The 24,701-nt window shown below is 40.3% G+C and overlaps 5 protein-coding genes across 5 annotated transcripts; all 5 read right to left on the bottom strand.

Moving 5' to 3' along the window:
• Positions 1 to 1,954: 1,954 nt before the first annotated feature.
• Positions 1,955 to 13,354, bottom strand: zgc:163040 (uncharacterized protein LOC100038789 homolog). Its single transcript, XM_034188698.1, has 4 exons — positions 13,016 to 13,354; positions 8,501 to 8,589; positions 7,905 to 8,276; positions 1,955 to 2,331 (listed from the first exon to the last, which is right to left on the bottom strand). The coding sequence occupies exons 1-4, from the start codon at positions 13,320 to 13,322 to the stop codon at positions 2,011 to 2,013; spliced, it is 1,089 nt and encodes a 362-aa protein (XP_034044589.1). The 5' UTR covers positions 13,323 to 13,354; the 3' UTR covers positions 1,955 to 2,010.
• LOC117527113 (histone H2A-like) lies at positions 2,972 to 3,425 on the bottom strand. The gene has a single exon (XM_034189290.1). It carries the CDS (start codon positions 3,423 to 3,425, stop codon positions 3,033 to 3,035), a length of 393 nt encoding a protein of 130 aa, XP_034045181.1. The 3' UTR covers positions 2,972 to 3,032.
• Positions 13,355 to 14,169: 815 nt separating the features above from the next.
• LOC117527112 (histone H2A-like) lies at positions 14,170 to 14,746 on the bottom strand. The gene has a single exon (XM_034189289.1). The coding sequence runs from the start codon at positions 14,622 to 14,624 to the stop codon at positions 14,232 to 14,234; it is 393 nt and encodes a 130-aa protein (XP_034045180.1). The 5' UTR covers positions 14,625 to 14,746; the 3' UTR covers positions 14,170 to 14,231.
• Positions 14,747 to 17,342: 2,596 nt separating this feature from the next.
• Positions 17,343 to 18,106, bottom strand: LOC117527111 (histone H1-like). The gene has a single exon (XM_034189288.1). The coding sequence runs from the start codon at positions 18,074 to 18,076 to the stop codon at positions 17,423 to 17,425; it is 654 nt and encodes a 217-aa protein (XP_034045179.1). The 5' UTR covers positions 18,077 to 18,106; the 3' UTR covers positions 17,343 to 17,422.
• A 1,916-nt stretch (positions 18,107 to 20,022) lies between these two features.
• On the bottom strand, positions 20,023 to 20,529 carry LOC117525965 (histone H2B 1/2). The gene has a single exon (XM_034187947.1). The coding sequence runs from the start codon at positions 20,524 to 20,526 to the stop codon at positions 20,152 to 20,154; it is 375 nt and encodes a 124-aa protein (XP_034043838.1). The 5' UTR covers positions 20,527 to 20,529; the 3' UTR covers positions 20,023 to 20,151.
• Positions 20,530 to 24,701: the final 4,172 nt, after the last annotated feature.

Genomic DNA, 24,701 nt, shown 5'->3' with positions numbered 1-24,701 from the left:
CTCCAAGAAAAGGCTATTCGACCTGTGTGTGGACGAAAACACTTCCCAAGGACAATCAGGAAAGGACCAAAGAAAAACGAACAAAATTTAGAAGATAACATCAAACTACTTCAAGAGAAGGGTTCGGATGTGCCAGTCTTCGTGGCGAGAGACTTGTGTAAGTTACTGCCTGTCCACTTTGACAATATCAATGTTTCATCACCACTAAAACAAATAAAGACGACTCAAGATGAAGTTGATATGTTGAAGACCTGCATCAGCTCACAAAATAGTGCATGTGACGACTTGAGGAGTGTGGTAGCCAAAGTTGAATAGCGTGTCAGAGACCTAGATCGTAAAGGCCAGACATCAGTGACTACGGGTGACGTCACTCTATCAGCAGGTTCATCTGAAGCTGCAGATGCTCCCTCATCCAGTAGAAGGTGTCTGGATGAGGGGGTTCCATTTTTCAGACTGTGCCTGAACCTGAAAGACAGCATGTAACCAGTGTATTTGCTACTCGTTTTTGTCCGATGAGGCTTACCTGAAAGGAAAGCTGAACTTGGAATTTAAAGTTGAGAGGGTGGTGATGAGGTACATCTATTCCTCCTTCCATGTGACATGTGAATGTACAGACCCTTCTATATTCATGGCTGACAATCTGTGGCTGGAATGTGTTTTTGTCTGATGGTGGAGAGAATGCAGACCAATGCAGGCTCGGGGGCTGGCAGCTCTACCTGGTATGAGAAACGACATGAGAGACGATGTCTGTGATACTAAGGGTGGTCAGGGGGATCTTAACAACACTTCCAATGGTCAGCAAACAACGTCTGTTGCATTACAACAGAGGTCTCCCCAAAGTTGCAAGAGACCTTGATCTTTGACAGGATCTGGTGTACGCATTGGACAGCAATAACGTTGTTTGTATCCAGGAAACATGGTACAGTACACAGAAATAGCATAACCTAAATAATAATAATAATAATGTTATGATCACACAAATAATGTGGTATATTTTTCAACATGATAGGAGCATTTTAAAATTTTGACCTCTGTGTAACACTTCATTGACCCCTAGCTGGCTATAAATACCACCCTGGGATGTCCATCATACATTTATGGGTAGGCCATGGTACACTGACACTGGATTGTAAGTGTTGTTTTGTTCCCTTAGTGGAGAAGCTTGAATCTTCGACTGGACTGGGTTGCTTGACGTGAGCACGTTTCGCTTCAAGTCACAGAAGCGAAATGTCCTCACGTCAAGCAACCCAGTCCAGTCGAAGATTCAAGCTTCTCTACTATGGAAACCACCTGGACAACTGAGAGCCTACACAGAAACATTTTGTCCCCTTAAGTGGTACAAATTAGGTCGAAACTGATGATTGGCTCATGGACTATGGGGCTTTACTCAGAAGGCTTTTAGGCGTCACATCAGTAGCTGGAGCCACTTCTGCCATTGTTTTCACTGATCGTCGTGGGCTGTATTTAAAGTCATGAGAACCGTAGAGACTCAACCCAATAACCTTCGTTGTCCTCAACGGTGTGCAGAGAACTGTGTGAGTCCTCATCTATGATTGGTCAGCTGCAAATTCGACGTGGGCGGAGTCATCATGAGACCATCTTGTCCTTTGTTACAGATGGCGCCGTCTCGACTAAAAAATTGAAATATTGGCAACCTGTAGAAGAGTAAGATTTTTTTTTCTTTCCGAGAAGTGGACACTAAGGTTAAGCAATCTAACTTGCTAACGAGCAACGCGGGAATAAAAGTTTAATGCATTAACGAAGCGCATATATAACCTTCAAGTTAATCAGCACAAACGATTCATGACAATATGCACTATAAAACATTGGTGGAAACTAATTTATTCAGAGCAAAGATCGGGTAAATTTGCGAACAAAACCTTTTAAAAACATCTCGAAGCTTAGATTAGAAACTTGCATTTTTTTAATCTATACATATTAAAGAATTGGCTCTGTCAATGCGCAGTGGGCGGCTCTTAGAAGAGCCTTTGTGTTGTTCTAACAAACTGTTTAACCGCCGAAGCCGTACAGAGTTCGGCCCTGTCTTTTCAGCGCGTACACCACATCCATGGCGGTCACGGTCTTCCTCTTGGCGTGTTCGGTGTAGGTGACGGCATCACGGATCACATTCTCCAGAAACACCTTCAACACACCGCGAGTCTCCTCGTAGATCAAGCCGGAGATACGCTTCACTCCACCGCGGCGAGCCAGACGGCGGATAGCGGGTTTGGTGATTCCCTGGATGTTATCACGGAGAACTTTACGGTGCCGCTTGGCGCCTCCTTTCCCGAGTCCTTTACCGCCTTTGCCTCGTCCACTCATGTTTCTTCTCTATGCTTTATAAAACACGAAATGACGAACGGGCCAAAGTCGCTCTTATTTTAACATTGTGTGAGAACGTAATAGAAGACAGAGGCGTGTCCACATTCTTCTTTAGGTGTTTAATTTTTTTGAAGAGTGAGCGCCATCTGACGGACAAACGTAAAAGTTTGTATCGAAAAAACGTTATACATTTACAATTCACAATAGCAGGCACATTTTTCAAATGTGAAAGCCAATTGTGAATTTTGATAAGCCATTGAAAAAAGGTTTCTGCTTCAGTGTACCATTCACTTTCTTTCATATAGACATGTTTTAATACTATACAAAAGTTGTTAGGTCTCCTCTTGGATATTGTGTACAAGTCTGATCACTACGTCCAGTGAAATGCCTCTACCTGAATTTCAGCACGTCATATGAGGACAGTTTCTACTTAACGTTTGAAAGTAGAGTTCGGGGGGTTTAGTTGAGATGTGCAAGTTAGTATTGTTTAGTCATATTTCCTTTAATAGAAGAAAACGGTGGCCTTTGAGGTCACTGTCAAGCTAAACACACAAAAGTGTTGCATATATACTGCACTTGTATGACTTCATTATAAACTTGTCTCAGTACAAAAAAAAAAAAAAGGGGGTTAGGACGATAGGAATATTATTCTTTAGTAGTTAATTGTGTGGCTCTTAAAAGAGCCTTTTTGGGTGAATGCAGATTCAGGTTTACTTGGACTTGGTCTTCGGTTCGCTCTTTTTGGGCAGCAGAACAGCCTGGATGTTTGGCAGCACGCCGCCCTGAGCGATGGTCACTTTTCCCAGCAGTTTGTTGAGCTCCTCGTCGTTGCGAACAGCCAGCTGCAGGTGACGGGGGATGATACGGGTTTTCTTGTTGTCGCGGGCAGCGTTTCCAGCCAACTCGAGAATCTCAGCGGTCAGATACTCGAGCACAGCCGCCATATAGACGGGAGCGCCGGCACCAACACGCTCCGCATAGTTCCCCTTCCTCAACAGTCTGTGAACACGACCGACAGGGAACTGAAGACCAGCCCGAGAAGAGCGAGTCTTCGCCTTAGCTCTGACTTTGCCACCAGTTTTGCCGCCTCCTCGTCCGCTCATGATTACTAGCGACTTTTGACTGCGAGAGAGAATCGCACCGTCCTTTTATAGCTCCGAAGTGCAGGCGGGCAGTATGCCCGACCAATCAGAAACCAGCCCGCCACATGAGCCGCAGAGGAGGGCCTATGTATTTTGGCGGACTTTTATTTTTGGCCGTGGATATCGTTACGGTAACCGTAACTGTGTTTTGTATTTCTTTATTCAAATAGAAAATTTATTGAAAACAAAGTTTTACAATAAAGCACAATAAACACAGAAAGTAAATAAACAACGTTAAAAACAGCACCATGTGCACAGGTATGTAATTATAACGTACATTCTTGCTCACTGAGCAAATTAACCTAACAATTTGCCCTCATTGCACTGTTAGATATCTATGTTAATTTTTTATTTGTGTGGTATTTGCTTTTGGTATCTGTTTAAACGTGTCTGGAACCTGGTTTTAGGTTTCACATTTAGAGCTGAAACAACTAATCAAGTTAATCGATTAAAATCGAATTAAATCGAATTAATTAAAATAGTTGTCAACTAATTTAGTCATCGATTAGTTGCTAAATAACTTTGTTTTACCGCAAATGTTTCGTTTCTTCCATATAATCAACCAGCTTTGCTTTGAATCTTGCACCAATGGAGTGCTTCCAGCTGCTGCTTCATTGGTTTCATTTGTTTTATTTCGCTTTTTCTTTATTTTTCCCCACTAAAACCCTGAAAAGCATATGTCTGTGAGGAATATTTACCTTTTTTATGTTAAACTGACCTGTTATGGTCTTCTGAAACAGTTAATAGATGTATTTTATGCTAACACCAATGCTAACACGTTAGCATGTCTATGGCGTTTTCACTGTTAAAGTTAGCATTAAGCTGCTGGCATTTAAGCATGTTTGTGCATTTGTTTTCTGTATAATAATTAATGGCTCAGCATTTGTTGTCGTAAAAGAGCCAAATGTATTACAAATTATATTATATTATAGTTTAATAATTGTAATAATTTTTATAATATATAATATTTTTATTTATTTTATTTATATATTAATAATAATAGCAACAATAATAATAGTAATAATAACTAATAATGCTACAATACAATTTTAGAGAAAGAGATATGAGTCACATGTGTCATTGTGAAATGACCACATAGTTTACAAGTTATACAGAGAATGTTGCACATATGAGTCAGGCTACAGTTTTTGAATGAGGTTTTATGGTTAACTGGTTATGCTAATTGCTCATTTGCAGCAACAAAAATGCCTCTTTTTTCACCATATATTTTATAACATTTATATGTTTCAATGTTGTTTTATGGCAACTCAGCACTTTGATAAAGCAATGTCATTTGAAATAATTATTTTTGTTCTTTATTATAAACTGTTTTATTCTTTATTATTTTATGTTTCAACAGCCAAGGGACATTTGACGATTTGCTGATTTTCAAGTATTTTAAGTTTTCAAATAATGTTCTGTTGTTAAAGTGATGGAAAGAGAGAGAAATTGTTTCCCTGGCACATTTTTTAAAAATTCCCAGCGAATCTGATTAATCGTGTCAAAACCCCATCAGATTCATCGATGATCCAAATAATTGTTTGTTGCAGCCCTATTCACATCCATTATGCGTATGCTGGCTTCAGCTATATGGAGGGCTGTGGGGAGCCAGTAAGATTAGGTTTGTGGTGTCTTCCGTGCCCTAATATCTATCTGTTGTGCAAATTTGGTGAGAATCCGTGTGTAATTTTTAAGTAACCTAGTATATAAAGGGAAATCTTGATCCAGAATCCGGATCCAGATCTGGGGCACTTTAAAAATTGGATGGAGTCTTCCATGGCCAAATATGTACTCTTAATAATTCAGGGGTCTCCAGTGACCTTGCCTCCCCCTGTCTCTTATCCCGCGCGTCCGTTGATTTGAAAGAAGGTTTTGACCAGTTATTTAAATTTAAACACAATTACTCTGAGGGCTAAACCACCACTCAGAGATTTATTAAACAGAATTTTAATGTGACAGAATTTAACAGAATTCAAGTTTTTCAGAATGAGTGAGATAGATCTGATCATACCCAGAAGTTCTGAGGGTCCCAGGAGCTGAGAGCTTCCAACCCTCCATCTGGTGTTGAAGCAAGCTCTCAGCAAAGAGGAACCTCAAACAGTGGGCTGGGCTCTGTTTTTATACTCTCTGTCTTCCTATGCTAATACAATGATTCATGCAAATCTGAGGCACTGTCCATCTGAGTAGTCTCCATCCCTCTGCTTCATGGCACTGGTCCTGTCCACATGCACCGTGGAGTTTTCTTGCTTCCTCTTTCTCCTAAAGTGACACCTGTGCCTAAACTGATAAGAAATTGTTTTGGGCAGAAAACTGCTAACTGAAGGACTGCCAGCAAGTCTCATCACCGTGGTTATACCACAAGAATATTAGCACATCTCAAAATTGTACAATATTCTGACAAACAAGTCTAATCATACCCGTGTATCAAATTTAGTCTCCTTATCTTGCTGAGTGTGGTCAGTAGTGGCATCCTGTTCATATGTTGTTTGCAACATATGGATGTTTCTCAGTGTATCTTTCTGGGCCTCACTGAAAAAGGAATACATCACCTTTACAACACTTTGAAAATGATTATATAAGTAAATCATCTTTATAACAGCATGCTAAGAAACTAAAATAATACTAAGCAAATATAATCATAAACATAACATGCCTTTAATTTGGTACACACAATACACAGTTCAACAACATGTAAACATATATTTCAAAAGTATATGAACATATAGATATCATATAATTAACCTTAGCTATTGATTACATGTTTAATAAGCATTGATAAATATTGATCACTATGAGCATATGAGTAATATATTCTTCAACAGCAACAAGCTCTATTAATATATAAATGATCACTTCCAAACCTTAGAACACACTCATAAATGTAACAATGTATTCTTGGCTCAATAAAAGATAAAGAATAATAGGATGTTTCTGAATAGGGGAAAAAAAGCACAAAGGGTTAATGCATATTTAAGCACATTTAAGATTTATTCCTTCAGTACCTGTGCTGAAAATTTTGTCAAAATCTGTGCAGTGGTTATGATTTAATCCTGCTAACAGACAGACAGACAGACAGACAGACAGACAGACAAGACAAATAAATAAGCCCCAATGATTTTATTACATCCTTGGCTGACATAATAATAAGCTCGCTCTTTTTTGTCATTATACAAAATGTCAAATTCTTTAGCATAATTTTCACAAACAGGAATCATAATTTCTAATGCCAGTATTTTGATGTCATCTGCATAACTAAGTGCACCAGCATAGACACTAGTACCCATATGACAGCCAACACCCTGACTATGCAACTTGTTCATCGGTTGCAATATACACAAAAAAACAGTTTATGGGACATGATCCCACCTTGTTTGACACCATTAGAAATTGAAAATAAGGGGAATATATATTCTTCCGTCTAACTCTCAGCTTTTGACGGAGGTACATATTTAAAAGAAACCTACAATATATGGAACACAAACTTCTACCTATTAGCATTCTAAACAAATCTGCCATCTGACATACCATCAGGTATAAAACCATGTTTAATCATGGCAGTATACAAAATGGAGAGTACAACACACAATCTGCAAGTACCATAAATAATATGATGCTACAAGTTCTGAGGAACTGTCTCTCTTATTACATTTAAGAGGGACAGTTAATGTCAGATACTGTGATACTATGTATACCACATGCATATGTATCTACTTTATTATTAGCACATGTTAACTGATTAAATTCAGATTGTATCGTACACATTTCATCTTTGTCATATGGAACAGTAGTATACAGTGCACTAACTTTGCTAGCATAAAGATGTACAATATTTTCTGCACCTACTACATGATCATCCTTACTTGGACTTAGTATGCTTATAGACATTTGACATACAGTACTGGCCACTGCATCAGCTGCCATATCACATTTGATCTCAGCCTCTTTCCTAAAGGAATAATAATAATAGTAAGCCCTATGATAATGTACTCTGGTTTTCTCCTGACATCAGCTATCACACCTTGTTTTTTACTGGGAGAACGAATCGCAAGGCGGTAAGCATGTCCGACCAATCAGAAAGGAACCCGCCAAATCAGCTGCAGAGGAGGGCCTGTGTGTATTTTCAAAATGCACAGGTCCTATCCGACATCGACATTCAACCATCATTCCTTTTCACTTAAATAAGAGCACTTAACTGTACGTACGTTATATATGTAACTTTTATTACTCTCATGCGTGGCTCACACTCTAGTTCAGTGAAGTGGCTTACTGAACACATTAAGAACGAATGTTCACGCGTGGCTCAGAGCAACGGGAACACTCTTCAGTTCAGTGAAGTGGCTCTTAAAAGAGCCGTTTTATCTGTTGGACAGTGAGATTACTTTAAGCTCTCTCTCCTCGGATGCGGCGCGCCAGCTGGATGTCTTTGGGCATGATGGTGACCCTCTTGGCGTGGATGGCGCACAGGTTGGTGTCCTCAAACAGGCCGACCAGATAAGCCTCGCTGGCCTCCTGTAGAGCCATCACAGCGGAGCTCTGGAAGCGCAGATCAGTCTTGAAATCCTGAGCGATCTCTCTCACCAGACGCTGGAAGGGCAACTTGCGGATCAGCAGCTCTGTAGATTTCTGGTAGCGGCGGATCTCCCGCAGCGCCACGGTACCGGGTCTATAACGGTGAGGTTTCTTCACGCCGCCGGTAGCAGGAGCGCTCTTACGGGCAGCCTTCGTAGCCAGCTGCTTTCTGGGCGCTTTACCTCCAGTTGATTTACGGGCGGTCTGCTTAGTTCTTGCCATTCTCAATATAAATGTCGTTTTCTAAACAAAAGACGAATGTACGTTTCGAGCAGACACGCCGGCCTTTTAAAAGGAACGCCGACGATGCGCCAGCGCTGATTGGTCCAGACTGACTCACCGTGGGCGGATTTTGCAATTTGCCACGCCTCCGCAGACATGAAACGAAGGGTGGTAGGGGAAGGTCACACCTCAGTCCGGTAGATGGCGGTAATGCACTAAGATTGCAAGCTGTCATTAAACGTCACAGAAGAAGAAGAAGAAGAAGAAGAAGAAAGTGGGGGTGGTATCTGTGGTGGTAGAAGGGGGAAGGTTCCGCCCTTTTCGCTCTGATTGGCTAGAAGGTGAGCATCAGCAGAAGTCTGTTTGAAACGTTATCTCATGCTCGAGCAGGACTGACTGACTGACAGACATCTGAGCAAGAAGGCTGTTGGTTATTGCAGCTGAATAGTTTATCAATGGCTGCCCACCATCGCATTTTCAGTAACGTTATCTATGCCGCCATTTCTGCTAGACCCCCACATGGCCGCTTGCAGCTATATATTTTTTTATATATTTGTATATAAGTTTATCAGTATAAACAGTCATTTATATATTGCAGTTATTACATTTTATGTCAACACATAATTGCAAGCATCTATTTTTTTGTTTCTTTTTGATATTAGAATTCTACAATCTAGTAATAAACTTACAAACTGGTTACATTATACATGCTCATGCCTTATGTTTTACGGCCAAATCTAATAGGCAATCATGGTGGACACCTTCTAGCCAATCAGAGGTGAAAAGGGCGGAACCTTCGCCTATCATCCTGCATTTTGCAAATTCGTCAACTGTTAGCATTTGCTGTCAAAACTGATTAATCTTTGCTTTTGTCTTAGACAAAGGGTATCACTTTTCTGTATAATTGTAATTACCTGAATGAATAAACAAATTTTAAAAAGTGTACAAAAATGCTATCACAACTATTATTCCATGCAGAAAAAATTTAAATTAATGTAAATTGGTTCTCAACTGATTAAATCATTAACTATTGAAATCAAGGACACATTCTTTTGAATTATTATTTTCTTTGTGAACAGTGTGATTGGGGATTGTATACAGGAACAGTTCTCATGGACATGTATTTTGCCAAATCAGTCAATGCAAGCAATAAACTTGTGGACTATCTTGTGGCTATCTTACTGAGAATGACCTTTTTGAGCCACTGCAGTCTGCTTTTAGAAGACATCACTCCACAGAAACAGCACTTATTAAAGTAGTTAATGATCTTCTGCGAGCAATGGACTCGGATACTACTACAGCATTGGTGTTGTTGGATCTCAGTGCTGCGTTTGACACAGTTGATCATCATATTCTACTTGATAGGCTAGAAAACTGTTTCGGGATTACTGGAACTGCTCTTGTGTGGCTGACGTCTTATCTGTCTGGTCGTTCCCATTGTATTTTGTGCAATGACACTACCTCTGACTTTAAGGGCATGAAGTTCGGGGTTCCGCAGGGATCCGTTCTGGGTCCCTTGCTTTTTTCCCTGTATATGGCACCCCTTGGGAACATTTTGCGGCGTTTCGGGGTTGCTTTTCATTGTTATGCTGATGATACTCAGTTGTATATGCCGATAGCTGCTGGAAATCCTGTCCACATAAAATCTTTACAGGACTGTCTTGCAGCAGTGAGAAGTTGGATGTCTAGCAACTTTCTACTTTTGAACTCTGATAAGACTGAAATGATGGTTCTTGGCCCAGCAAGACATCGGCACCAATTTGATCAGCTGGCGCTTAGCCTAGGTTCATGTGTTATACATCATACTGACAAAGTGAGGAACCTTGGGGTAATCTTTGATCCTACGTTGTCCTTTGACCTCCACATTAGGGACATTACGAGGACTGCTTTCTTTCATCTGAGAAATATAGCAAAGATTCGCCCCATCCTGTCTATGGCTGATGCTGAGACTCTGATTCACGCATTTGTCTCTTCTAGATTGGATTATTGTAATGCTTTATTTTCTGGTCTGCCGCAGTCTAGTATTCGAGGACTTCAGTTGGTGCAGAATGCTGCTGCCAGAATTTTGACACAAAGTAGAAGGTTTGACCACATTACTCCCATTCTGGCATCCCTTCATTGGCTACCGGTTTGTGCCAGATTGGATTTTAAAGTTTTATTGTTGGTTTATAAAATTGTTCATGGACTGGCGCCTTCCTACTTGGCGGACTTGGTTAAGCCCTACGTACCTGTGAGGCCTTTGCGTTCACAGGGCGCAGGGCTTCTGTGTGTTCCGAGGATGAACAAAAAGTCTGTGGGGTATAGAGCCTTCTCCTACCGTGGTCCGGCTCTTTGGAATGATCTACCTGCTGTTATTCGGCAGTCTGACACGGTGGAGATTTTTAAATCAAGACTGAAGACCCACTTTTTTAGACTGTCTTATCATTAATTTTTTAATCTGTTTGTGTTTGCTTTGTAATTTCTTTTTATTCTACTGTGTTTTATCTTTTAACTGTGCTTTTCTTGCTTTTAATTTTGAATTTAGATTAATTTGTGTTGTTGTGAATTATGTGAAGCGCCTTGGTGCGACTTTGTTGTGATTTGGCGCTATATAAATTAATACATTAAATTAAATTAAATTAAAGATGAATCATAAATTGAGAGGCACAGTCATGATTATGTGGTTAGCAGTTGTACCCCACAGCAAGATGATTGTGGGATTGCTTCCCTCCCATTCTGTGTGGGTGTTGTGTGTTCTCCCACTGTTTGTGTGGGTTCCCTCTGGGTGGTGCTCTGGCTTACTCCCACATCCAAAGGTTAGATGGATTGGAAATTTGAAATTGTACGTGTGGGTGTGATTGATAGCTGTAAATGACAAGAAGAATTTCCACTTTGAGAGATGTGGTGGCTCTTTAAAGAGCCTTTTGTTGGGTATTTTCTAATGCTGATTGACAGCTCATTTCTTGGATGCCACCTTCTCAGCTTTTAGTTTGTCAGCCCTCTTTGCAGGGGCTTTTTTGGATGCTGGTTTTATGACCACCTTCTTGGGACTCTGTTCTTTCTTAGCTCATGCAGATTTCTTTGCCTTTGGTAATGTCTTATGGACTTGTAGCTTTTTTTGTAACAGCCTTCGTGGCTGGTCTGGTTTTTTGATGGGTGTGGATTTCTTGGCAGTAGGCTTCTTGCTTTTCAGAGGGGCCTTCTTGGATGTGGTCTTTTGTTGCAAGCTTGAAGGACACAGAGGTCTGAACAACCCTACCCTTGCTAAACAGGCTCTTGATGGATAATTTGACATGAGCCTTGTTGTCGACCACGACATTAAGAACCAGGGAGGGAGCTGTATTTAACCCTATAACGCCAAGTGTATCATATTTGATACAGGATTTTCTGAGATGTCTACATCATCAGTGTGATATTTTTTCCACAAAAAACCGCATAGTATACAATGAGATACTTGTAGTGCACAGACAAACCACCAAATGTCAGTATCGTATCAGAGGGCCTTCAAATGAGACATTCAAAATGGTTGCCTGCAACAAGTGATTTACATGTGGTTTTTCAGTCATATTCTTGCCAAATTAGAGGATTGAAAGGTAAGATTTTTTTTTTTTTCGGAAACGGCAATAGAAGTAGTTAATAGGTTGATTCAATGTAAAATACTCAATATTTTATATTTTCATGTTGAGTTACATCGTATTGAGAATGTGTGTATCAAATTTGATACAGCAGCTATTAGAAGTATATTTGCAAATCTGTCAATCATACGTTTATTGAATTTTAAGCTTATGCATTCAACAATACTGCCATGAACAACGCAAAGAATATTTCAGAGAAGAAATACAAAATAATTTGATTTATTTGGTGTGGGTTTTTTTTTTCAGATGGCAAAAAAGTTCAGTATTCATGATGCATTGAAGATGATTCTGGATGGGAATGTGAGTAACATGGAGCAGTCAGACAAGGACGAAGATGAGAAATGAACTCCCAAATGTAATGTTTACAGAGGACAAATCATCTGATAGTGATATGGAGGAAAACTGATAGTGATGAGGAGGACATTCAAGAGCACAACTTTTAGCAGATTCAGACATTGTTTATTGTTGTTTTGGGGAAAAAAAGTTTTGTTAGGTTTACAGCAATTTCCTTAAGAAACTCCTGCATTTTATACAGTTTGCTCTGGATTTAAAATTGTTTTTATGCTAGAACACCCAATGTAGCAAATATGATACAAATAAAAACTCGTGTATGCAAAATGTAATTTTTTTCTCAAGACTCCTGTTTCAAAAAATTGGATTTTTTTTTTCTTTCCCCATGGGGTAAAGACTTAATCCAGTGGTTTCTTAATAAACCGCCCTTTAAGGAGCGATATGCAAAAAGAACTGTGTCAGTCCTCATCTATGATTGGTCAGCTGCAATTCGATGAAAGCGGAGTCATCATGAGACCATCCTGTCCTTTGTTACAGATAGCGCCGTCTCGAATGAAAAATTTAAACATTCCAACCCGTAGAATAGTAAGATCTTTTTGTTTTGTGGACACTAAGGTTAAGCAATATAATTTGGTAACAAAGACAACCCGCACTGTAAAACCTTGGTGGACAAGACTCAAAGATAGGTGAAATACGCGAACATAAACCTTTCAAAAAAGGATTTCAAATCCATGAATTAGGTTGGAAACTTGCAAAAAAAAGTTTGTTTTAATCTATACATATTAACAATTGGCTCTTTTAATGAGTAGTGGGCGGCTCTTAAAAGAGCCTTTGTGTTGTGACAAATTGTTTAACCACCGAAGCCGTACAGAGTTCGGCCCTGTCTTTTCAGCGCGTACACCACATCCATGGCGGTCACGGTCTTTCTCTTTGCGTGTTCGGTGTAGGTGACGGCATCACGGATCACATTCTCCAGAAACACCTTCAACACACCGCGAGTCTCCTCGTAGATCAAGCCGGAGATACGCTTCACTCCACCGCGGCGAGCCAGACGGCGGATAGCGGGTTTGGTGATTCCCTGGATGTTATCACGGAGAACTTTACGGTGCCGCTTAGCGCCTCCTTTCCCGAGTCCTTTACCGCCTTTGCCTCGTCCACTCATGTCTCTTTTCTATGCTTTACAAAATACAAAATGATGAACGGGCCAAAGTCGCTCTTATTTTAATCTTGTCTGAGAACGTAATAGAAGACAGAGGCGTGTCCACATTCTTCTTTAGGCGTTTATTTTTTTTGAAGAGTGAGCGCCATCTGACGGACAAACGTAAATGTTTATCGAGTTGCAATTCTCAAATTAAAATGTTTAATAAAACGTTATTTATACATTTACAATTCACAATAGTAATGACATTTTTCAAATGTCAAAGCCATAAATTAACCCCACTTTAAAATGTTAAAACTTGTAACACATAATTCTAATCACATATTTGTGTGGTTTCCACATATTCTCACTTGTGTTCATTTGACTATACTAGATTAAACTGTACAAATATCAACAGATTTGTTTGGCTCTGAAAACAGCTTTTTGAGAGGCTGAATTCAATTGATTTAATTTAATTTGAACGTTCAGCTGCATGAATCTAAAGTAATTTGTGACTTTCAACGCATGTATGAGGACAATTTGTTTTACAACGTTGGAAAGTAGAAGAGTTCGGCGGACTTAATTAAAATGTGTAAAGTAAGGTATGGTTTTGAATCAGACATGTCTCCTTTAAAAAAACAAAATAGTGGACTTTGAGACAATGAATTGTCTTGAGGGAGATATATATACATACTGCCGTATATTTTCTTACATAGTAATAACGTAATTATGAATTTTTCTCGTGGTGCATGTTTGACAGCGAGGAGCGTAAGATTCTTTAGGAATGTTAAAGTGTTTCATATACACTGCTTTTATGACTTCATTATGAACTTATACTGGGAAAAAAAAAGCCCGAGGACAGGAATGTTATTCTTAAGTAGTTAATTGTGTGGCTCTTAAAAGAGCCTTTTTTGGGTGGATGCAGGTTCAGGTTTACTTGGACTTGGTCTTCGGTTCGCTTTTTTTGGGCAGCAGAACAGCCTGGATGTTTGGCAGCACGCCGCCCTGAGCGATGGTCACTTTTCCCAGCAGTTTGTTGAGCTCCTCGTCGTTGCGGACAGCCAGCTGCAGGTGACGGGGGATGATACGGGTCTTCTTGTTGTCGCGGGCAGCGTTTCCAGCCAACTCGAGGATCTCAGCGGTCAGATACTCGAGCACAGCCGCCATATAGACGGGAGCGCCGGCACCAACACGCTCCGCATAGTTCCCCTTCCTCAACAGTCTGTGAACACGACCGACAGGGAACTGCAGACCAGCCCGAGAAGAGCGAGTCTTCGCCTTCGCTCTGACTTTACCACCGGTTTTGCCGCCTCCTCTTCCGCTCATGGTTACCACTAACTGTTTTTCATGTAAGAAAGAATCGCAACCCTCCTTTTATAGCTCCGAAGTGCAGGCGTTCAGTATGCCCGACCAATCAGAAACCAGCCCGCCACATGAGCCGCAGAGGAGGGCCTATGTATTTTGTATTTGTATTTTGGCGGACTTTTTTTTTTATACCGTTACAGTAACTGGTTTGTATTTCTTTATTCACAAGCTTTTAAAAACAAAGTTATCCAACAAAATAGAATAAAACACGGAAAAGAAATAACGTTTAAAACAGTACCAGGTCTTTACCCTGTACACAGGTGTAATTATAACCGTACATGCTTGCTGGCTGAGCAATTTTACCTCACAATTATCTCTCATTGCACACATTTATTGAATTTGTTCAAGTCTGAACACCTCTTCATCAAAATATTGCTGCCAAGAGCCACAAATATTAATATCACACTGAAATTTGTACAAAAGATCTATCGTGTTAGCACCAATTACGGAATGGGTGTTATGGTTAGGGGTTCAGGTGGAACCGAACCGCTCGGACTATCAACCCAAACGCAGGGAGCTGGACACAGGAGTACAAAAGAAAATAATATTTTTAATATAAATAAGGATGCTGCACTGGGGGTTTCCTGCAGTATGGAGAGGATCCCGAGCCAGTCTTGAGAAATGAAGGCACACACAAGGAAACCAGAGGCCAGGTGGGACACGGCTCAAGTAACCAGGAACTATGGAGGAAGAGACATAGGCATGGGGGGGGCAACCGCCCCCCTGGGCTTGGCAAAATGCTCAAATTCGAGCAGATGGGCTGGGAAATTCAGGCATGGGCCATGTAGACTCTGAATACAGAATAGAACGACCTAAAATGTTGTCAGACTTATTTTCGCAATTAATGTAAACAATCAAACCGCTATTTGGTCACCAATATAAATATATGGTAATTTAAAGAGTCATGGGGGTTTCTGAAATTCGGGCAAATTTGGTGTCACCACCCCCCCACCTCCTACACCTATGGGAAGAGACAATGGTTAAGTGGAGTGCACTTAGTAACGCTTGCCACAAACAGTCTCAGTTCAGAATAGGAGCAAACACAGAATGTCTCAAAATGAATAATAATGTCTGTAACTGTTCAGCAATTGTTCATAGTTTTCCGAGGCCAAGGGTCAAGCACTGCGGTAGAAGTGCAGCTCCAATTACGCTGGGCAGTGTTCCTTAATTGTTTGGTGTCAAAGTTTATGCAATTCTTTAGCAAAGTTCTTGAATAGTTCTTTATGAAGACACAGGCACTGTCTTAAGGAATGTGGCAAAGAATAAACTAAATCTCGGCTCTTAAATATTATGTATGATTATGTATTATGTAAAGATTATGTAGTCTCTACATAATCAAACGTAACTGATAACCGGTGTGCAGATCAACTAAGAACAAAACAGAAAGGCGCCATCTCTTGGAGAAAATAAGTCATTACACCTGACATGGCATGGCACAATAAATGGTTTCATTTTCATTTGAGTACAAAGCAACAATTTGGCCAGAATAAAATGAAGGACAATACTTACGATTATGAATACTTACACCGACGATTGAAATCTGCCACACATTTTTCAGCAGTTAAATTAAAAATATATTCATCAAGTTCATGACCCAAGTAAGTAACTTCATAAATTACTCTAAGAAATAAAACGTTGAATTTAACTGATAAAGTTAAGGTCACTTTTTCCACATATTACTGTCAATTAAGTGCAAAACAATATTGTAGTTGAAATTAATTAAATCCCTAAAATTAACAATTGCAAGTATATTGAAAATAATAGTATGGATTACATTTAAAACCCCTGTGTTTCATTTCTTAGAGATATAAACTCTGATTAATTTCACATTGTAACTTACACATGTCATCTTTGTCATATGGAACACTATTATACAGTGCACTAAGTTGATTAGCAAAAAAATCTCCAATATTTCCCACACCTACTGCATGATTAATCTTACTTGAATATGAACATCTCCTACTTCAAAAAGACCTAGCATGCTTTTACAAATTTGACAGTATTGTCGCTGCATCAACCACCATTTCACACTTTATCTCAGCCTCTTTCGTAACAACCATTTTATGTGTTCTGTTTTTTTTTACTGCGAGAAAGAATCGCAAGGCGGTCAGTATGCCCGACCAATCAGAAAGGAGCCCGCCACATCAGGTGCAGAAGAGGGCCTGTGTGTATTTTGGCGGACTTTTTTTTTTTGACCGTGGATATTGTTACAGTAACCGTAACTACATGTTGGGTAGGTTATTATTATGGCGGTGACGTCCCATCCTGACCCCAATCTTACAGAGATACATGAATGCAAAGAATAACTGAAACAAGAAATGTTGGATGATATGAATGCTCCTTAGCTGAAATACAGATTGTACTTTTTTTCATTACTGATCCGCATGGCTCAGAACAATAGGAACACTCAAGCTCCGGCTTCCTCTCACATCCAAAGATATGCAGGTTAGGTGGATTGTCCGTGAGTGTGAATGTGTTTGTCTATATGTGGCCCTGCGACAGACTGGCATCCTGCTCAGGGTGTAGGTACCCTGCCTCACACTGGCATAGGTTCCAGCCCCCCATGACCCTTAATTTGAGTAGTGGGTATAGAAAATGGATCATAAATATAAGCAGCAGTCCACAACTGACTTAACATGTCATTTTTGTTGAGATAAACTATTCTGGGCACAGTTTCAAAAGTTAAAGTTATAAAAAGAATTTGCACTTTAAGAGACGTGGTGGCTCTTAAAAGAGCCTTTTGTTGGGTATGTTCTAGCTCACTTCTTCTTGGATGCCACCTTCTTAGGTTTTGGTTTGGCAGCCTTCTTTTTTGGCAGTCCACCTTTCTTGGGTGCTGACTTTTTTGGCTTGGGACTCTTTGTTTTCGTAGCCGCTGGAGTCTTCTTCGCCGTCTTCTTTGGTGATTTCTTAGGACCTGCAGCCTTTTTCGGTGTAGTCTTCTTGGGCTTCTTGGCAGGTGCGGGCTTCTTGGCTAGTTTCGGTTTTTTGGCGGGTGCGGGTTTCTTGGCGGTAGGCTTCTTGCTTTTCGCAGGGGTTTTCTGGGATGTCGCCTTTTTGGCGAGCTTGAAGGACCCCGAAGCCCCGGAGCCCTTAGTTTGAACAACCGTACCCTTTTCAAGCAGGCTCTTGATGGCGACTTTGACACGGCCTTTGTTGTTGTCGACGTCGTAGCCACCGGCAGCCAGAGCCTTTTTAATGGCGATGATAGACGTACCCTTTCGGTCCTTGGATGCGGACAGAATATCCAAAATTTGATCGCTAATGCTGGGACCACTCTTCGTTTTTTTGGCGGCCTTCTTCTTCGGGGCTTTAGCCGCCACGTCGGGAGCTGGAACCACTTCTGCCATTCTCTTCGCTGATCGTCGAGTATTGTTGAGAACCAAGAAGGGGGCTGTATTTAAAGTCGTCATGAGAACCGTAAAGACTCAATCCAGTGGCTGGCTTCTTGCTGCTGTCCGAATGTCGGGCCACTTGTGTTTTCTCTCCACGAATAAATGTCTAAAATGAACAACTATAGGAAGAAGTAAGGATTCGAACCAAATGGAAATGATAGCGGACCACCTTCTCTCTAAATGCATATATTGTGCAGTTTAAAATGTTTGTGCATTTTGTGTGGAAAGCCTTTAAACCTCTCCCAACTACTGCCGTATGACGCTCTACTATGTGAATTTTCCCACTGATTTTTCACTTAAATGCATAAAAGGCTAATAAAATCCCACTGGAAGCCTTTAGACTGCGAGACTACATGTTTCTTTATGGAGCAGAAGAAAAATAATCCCATGTTCCACATTAACCAGTTTTAAAAAGAGGGTGGTTTGTCTTCTGCAAACACAGACATTGGAGTCAACAGACAGTTACTTTTAGTGATTAAAACCAGTTAGAAGCAGAGAGTCTAATCATCTTCTCAAACATAACATCAATTTAATATCTTAAGGTCAGAATCTCGGATAGCCTTACTAGAATTTACAATATCGATTTCACCTTTTTTTTTACAGACATCTCATTTTCTTCAACTTTACATAGGTGTATCTCATCATTATATGCTTGCTGTTCTGTACAATGTTCAGTTCAATGCATTTGAAATAAAACAATTTCCCTCTGCTTTTCAGTTACTCCACAAATGTGCATCTGATTTTACAATTCTCAGTTTAATCCACTTCATAGTTCTAGACTGTAAACATTAAAAAAATATTTTGAACAGGATTTCCACCAAGCCCATGATATTGAAGGTAATGAGAAAACTTGTTTGAACATTCAATTACGATTTTATTAAACACACAGATTATATATATATATATATATATATATATATATATGTGTGTGTGTGATATTTTAACAGGTGAGTCTGCGTTGTGTAATAATTGGTGTTTCTTTGGAACTTGTAATATGGTAACACAGATGCCTTTAGACACACTGAATATATGGAAATCTCACAAAATAATTCGCAAATGAACAAGAATTAATGTTTTGCCACGCCAACAAAAATAACTGATCAGATTACGAATGCTGATTTTACAATTCTTAGTTTAATCTACTTCATTGTTCTAGACTGTTAACATTTAAATATGTTTTCTATCAGGATGTCCACCCACCGAGTCTGCAAATCATGATATTGAAGGTAATGAGAACAATCGTTTCAACATTAAACACACACACACACACACACACACACACACACACACACACACACACAGAACATATGGAATTGGAAATGTTATAAAATAATTCACAAATTTGTTGGTACGCCAACAAAAAATAACATCAGATTTGACTACATGCTAGAGGTGGGCGGATCGATCCTAATATCGATACCAGCACTGGTATTGATATTGAACGATCCAGGTGTAAAAAGATCGATACTCAAGCTTTTTTTTTCTCCCGCACGCACTGACTGCTGCTGTGCACGCAGATTCATTACAGTCTACTCTAGACTCTAGAGCAGCACTGTGCTGTGTCACACAACACGGAGCAGCGCACCCTTGTATTGTGGTTTGTCAGCCCTCTACCACAGGAGATTTTGTTTTAAGTTGTGTTGAGTGATATTTTTAAACAAAAATGTTGATTGTGATAATAAAGTATTTTGTTGTCACGTACAATGTTTGGCGAAATTCTATCCTAGGTCTTTTGGATCCTTTGGATCTATGAAGCTTAAATATGAAAAAGTATCAGTATTGATATCAGCGATATTTACTTGGTATCGGATCAATACCAACATTCCCGGTATCGCCCACCTCTACTACATGCTTAATTTTTCCCTAGCAATTATTGACGTTATTGCAGAAACTTCAGTGTCTTTGAAAGCCGTATTTCTACTTACTGTCTATTAATTACCTAAAGACAAAGGCTGTCCTTGTTCATGTAATATTTTCGTGGAGTGTGAAAAGCATCAATGAACAATTTTTGTCAGTGATCACAGATTTTGTTCTTTCATTAAAGTATGTGGCTCTTAAAAGAGCCGTTGGTTTGATTAAGTAGCAGAACGTGTTCACTTGGAGCTGGTGTACTTGGTCACGGCTTTGGTTCCCTCGGACACGGCGTGTTTGGCCAGCTCACCGGGCAGCAGGAGGCGCACAGCGGTCTGAATCTCCCTGGAAGTGATGGTGGAGCGCTTGTTGTAATGCGCCAGACGAGACGCCTCACTGGCAATGCGTTCAAAGATGTCATTCACGAACGAGTTCATGATGCTCATCGCCTTGGAAGAGACGCCGGTGTCCGGATGGACCTGCTTCAGCACCTTGTAAACATATATGGCGTAGCTCTCCTTCCTGGTTCTTTTTCTCTTCTTACCTCCCTTGCCTGCGGTCTTGGTCAACGCTTTCTTCGAACCCTTCTTGGGCGCCGATTTTGAAGGCTCAGGCATTTTCTCCAATGGACTCGACAAAAAAAACAAACAAAAAACCGTCTTGTGTGTTACACTGACAACTGTTATACCAGTCCTATGCAAATAATGCTGTGCGATTCCCCGCGTGTGATTGGTTGATGTCTGCGGAGACTGACATTGGTGGGCGGTGCTTCAGCGAGACCCATTTCTGCTACTGCCATCCAGTGAGGCTGACGTCAGCGTCTCGGCCGCCAAACCAATCACAGACTAGGAGAGAGAGGCCAGTTATCACACTCTCACGAGCGCCATTAGCTTAGCTTATGACAAGCTAAAAGTGGACGCTCTCGTTATGGCCGAACAACTGTCCAGTTTCTGGGTATTCGGTGTTAGCACGCGCTCGCGGCCGACGTGCTTGATGAATTCCTGCGCAAAAAGTAGTTCCCAGAGGAGCTAATGAGTATATCTCATTTAAAACAATTCTAAAATTTACCAGTAATAAAATTATAAATATAACTGAAGTTTTAAGAGTGGCCGTAATAAATATTTAAGAAACTTAAAGTTTATGAGCAACTTCATCTGTTATTGCTCAAGCACATTGTAAACATTAACATGATGGAGTTTGATGCGGAAGAGTTCAGAAAGATACGATTGGAATGGTTTGATTACCATTTACAGTTGTCGATTAAAGACTTAGGTGTTAACTTGATGTTTAAGTCAGAACAAGAAGCTGCACTGAAAGAGATCTATCTGGGAAGAGACACATTCGGTGTGTTGTCGTTCCAAAAAGAGCGGCACGCTGAGCGGGGTGGTAAAAGTAGTCCGGCAAGCTAAATCTGTGGGCGAGCTATCCCACAATGCCAAAATAGCAGCGATGTTGGTCCAATAAGAGCAGCACTCTGAGCAGGGTGCCTTCTGCCATCTAGTGAGGCTGACGTCAGCGTCTCGACTGCCAACCAATCACAGATTAGGAGAGAAAGACCAGTTATCTGGCTCAATTCATGTCGGGTTACTTCTGCCTTTGTTAAAGATGGCGCAGTCTCACAGTTATGGAAAAAATGTAACGCAATGCTAAAATACCCTCGGCCGTATGAACATAACAATACGAAACAGATTGTGACCTTTTGACTTCTTAAAATAGGTCAAGCTTAGCTATCTTTGAACTTGTCCAAGGTCTGTGTTCCAAGAATGTTCCCTGTAATTTGTAGACCCTGGCAGTAACAGACATAGATATTATATATGTAGACACCTCATGAACTGCTGCAACAATATCCAGCGTTGCAGCCATATTGGATGGGTCTCGTCACAATAGGCTAGCACCAGAGTCAACGTGAGCAAATTTGCCGGTATTTTGTGCTGCTTACAGTTGCAAGAACCGGCGCAGTATAAAAACCAGATCGCATGGGATTATCTTTCACAAATAAGACTGAACAATAATTTTGGTTATTTTACCATTTGAAAATTATGTCATCATAACAAACGATACTTACAGCAGGAACTGGTGCTCTCTCTCATGCTGCGTTTCCATCAAACTAGTATCGCAACTCTTAAGTGAATTTTCATTCATGTGGCCAAAAGAAGAGTGTATTTATGTACATTTCCATCCACTTGTTATGCACTTTTGTTTCACAGTTCTTTGGAATTGAGAAATTATGGTGAGCACAGACAGACAGACGGTGTCCCCGACCGAACAGTCCCCGCTAAAAATCGGTCCGCCTTTTGCATCTGCGCAAGCATCATTAGCCGTGGTTCATGGACTAAAACCTCGTTTCTGCTTAAAACTGCACTCTAGTCATCATCTATCTCAGTGACAGATAACTAAAGCTTTTGGACAACAATCATTTCCACATAAATTCACCATTATTTCATCATAAAAGGCAGATGAAGCAATCAGCATGCTGTGGCTAAACGAGCTGCAAGCTGATGAGTTCAATGTGCGTTGGTCATTTAAAAGTGTCACGGAATTTCACAGAGTTTCTGCTTAAAACAGGCTTGTTTTTGCTTAAAACTGACTTTAGAATGATTTAAGATGTTTTACCTTTATCATCTGATGGTTAATAATCACATTAATCCATTTGATTGCTTTGGGTGAAGAGACTCCATCTCTGATGTGCTGCTGTGGTCCGAAATGACGCATGCACAGATGAAAAAGGCGGACCGATGTTTAAAGGGGGACTGTTCGATCTGCGATGGGTGCAAAGCCTTCCGGTAATAAATTGCACAACAAAAAGCCCACCTCCTGTGCAGTTTATTTGCTCTTTGAGGGCATTTCGAGCCACTGGGTCTTGCTCAGACTGTTTGCAATATAAACACGCAAAAAAAAAAAAAAAAAAAAAAAAAATCAAAAATGGAAAAAAAATGTGTTTTTCCGATTTTACAAAAACTAGTACACAATGAAGCAAGGAGCGCTCCTTTCACCACGTTAATACCAATAAATGCAATCATCTTGAAACTCACAAACTTAAAATAACATATAATGAGGGTGAAATGATAGACAGTGGTTAACTTTGATGCAGCAGATCTATTGAAAAAGCAACTTTGTTTTGCCTATGTAATATTCCATAGACGTGACTGCCACCTGCTGAATGGGTTGTAGAGGCTCACATGAGTGTTGACTAACAAGCTGGCTTACTGTGCAGTTCATTGTACTAACAAACTCTCTATAATGCTTGTGTGCCCATATTTTTGGTGAGTGAAATTTTTATATTTTTTGTTTTCACTTTGTGTGTGTGTGTGTGTGTGTGTGTATGTGTGTGCGTGTGTGTACACACTCTATCAAATCTTCACAATCCATCTTCTCCAATTCCATTTTCTCACTGTCGTAGTTAAATCACATGTTAGTAAGATGCAATTTGAATATCAACTTCAATTAACCATTAGTTCAAAGTTTTTGCAGGAAAACTGTTTCAAAAGCATCATCTCTATGTTGCATCGCCTTATTTAACACCATTTCAGATTGATTTTATTTTCCAACTATACAGTTGACACTATACACTGCAGGGCTCCTGCAAAATGTGCAAACAAGAAACGGTCACTTTTGTTCCTAAAAATGGTCATTTATTCAACATTACCAGACAGGATATTTTTCCACATTTACACATAGGTTCATATACATTTAGACAGTAACTGGTGTTATCTGATGAAGCGTGGTTATCCTGCATGTCAAGAGCAGGGTATTGTTTTCACTGGCATCTGTGTGCATGTGTGCGTGCGTTTGTGAACATGATAAGTTGAAAGCAGCTGGATGGATTTCCTTCAAACATGGTGGGAATATTACTTTGATAGATATGTAGAGGTGATTAGATTTTGGGGTGGTTTGGTCAAAGGTCATGGGTCAAGGTCAAGAAAAACAATCTGAAAAACACCTTTATTTGTGTATCTCAACAGCCAAGAAGCTTAGATGGGTCACGTGAAGCATATATTGACTGACTGGTATGAATGCCTTCATAATGAAGTCATACATAGTAAAAAACCCCATTACAAACATATGTATGTATATATATATATATATATATATTTATATATATTCAACAAAAATATAAACGCAACACTTTTGGTTTTGCTCCCATTTTGTATGAGATGAACTCAAAGTTCTAAAACTTTTTCCACATTCACAATATCACCATTTCCATCAAATATTGTTCACAAACCAGTCGAAATCTGTGATAGTGAGCACTTCTCCTTTGCTGAGATAATCCATCCCACCTCACAGGTGTGCCATATCAAGATGCTGATTAGACACCATCATTAGTGCACAGGTGTGCCTTAAACTGCCCACAATAAAAGGCCACTCTGAAAGGTGCAGTTTTGTTTTATTGGGGGGGGATACCAGTCAGTATCTGGTGTGACCACCATTTGCCTCATGCAGTGCAACACATCTCCTTCGCATCATCCGTGAAGAGAACACCTCTCCAACGTGCCAAACGCCAGCGAATGTGAGCATTTGCCCACTCAAGTCGGTTACGACGACGAACTGGAGTCAGATCGAGACCCCGATGAGGACGACGAGCATGCAGATGAGCTTCCCTGAGACGGTTTCTGACAGTTTGTGCAGAAATTCTTTGGTTATGCAAACCGATTGTTTCAGCAGCTGTCCGAGTGGCTGGTCTCAGACGATCTTGGAGGTGAACATGCTGGATGTGGAGGTCCTGGGCTGGTGTGGTTACACGTGGTCTGCGGTTGTGAGGCTGGTTGGATGTACTGCCGAATTCTCTGAA

The sequence above is a fragment of the Thalassophryne amazonica genome, chromosome 15, assembly GCF_902500255.1.
Source record: "Thalassophryne amazonica chromosome 15, fThaAma1.1, whole genome shotgun sequence".
NCBI lineage: Eukaryota > Metazoa > Chordata > Actinopteri > Batrachoidiformes > Batrachoididae > Thalassophryne > Thalassophryne amazonica.
The sequence above is the reverse complement of the archived record's forward strand: the minus strand, read 5'-3'. Positions and strand labels throughout refer to the sequence as shown.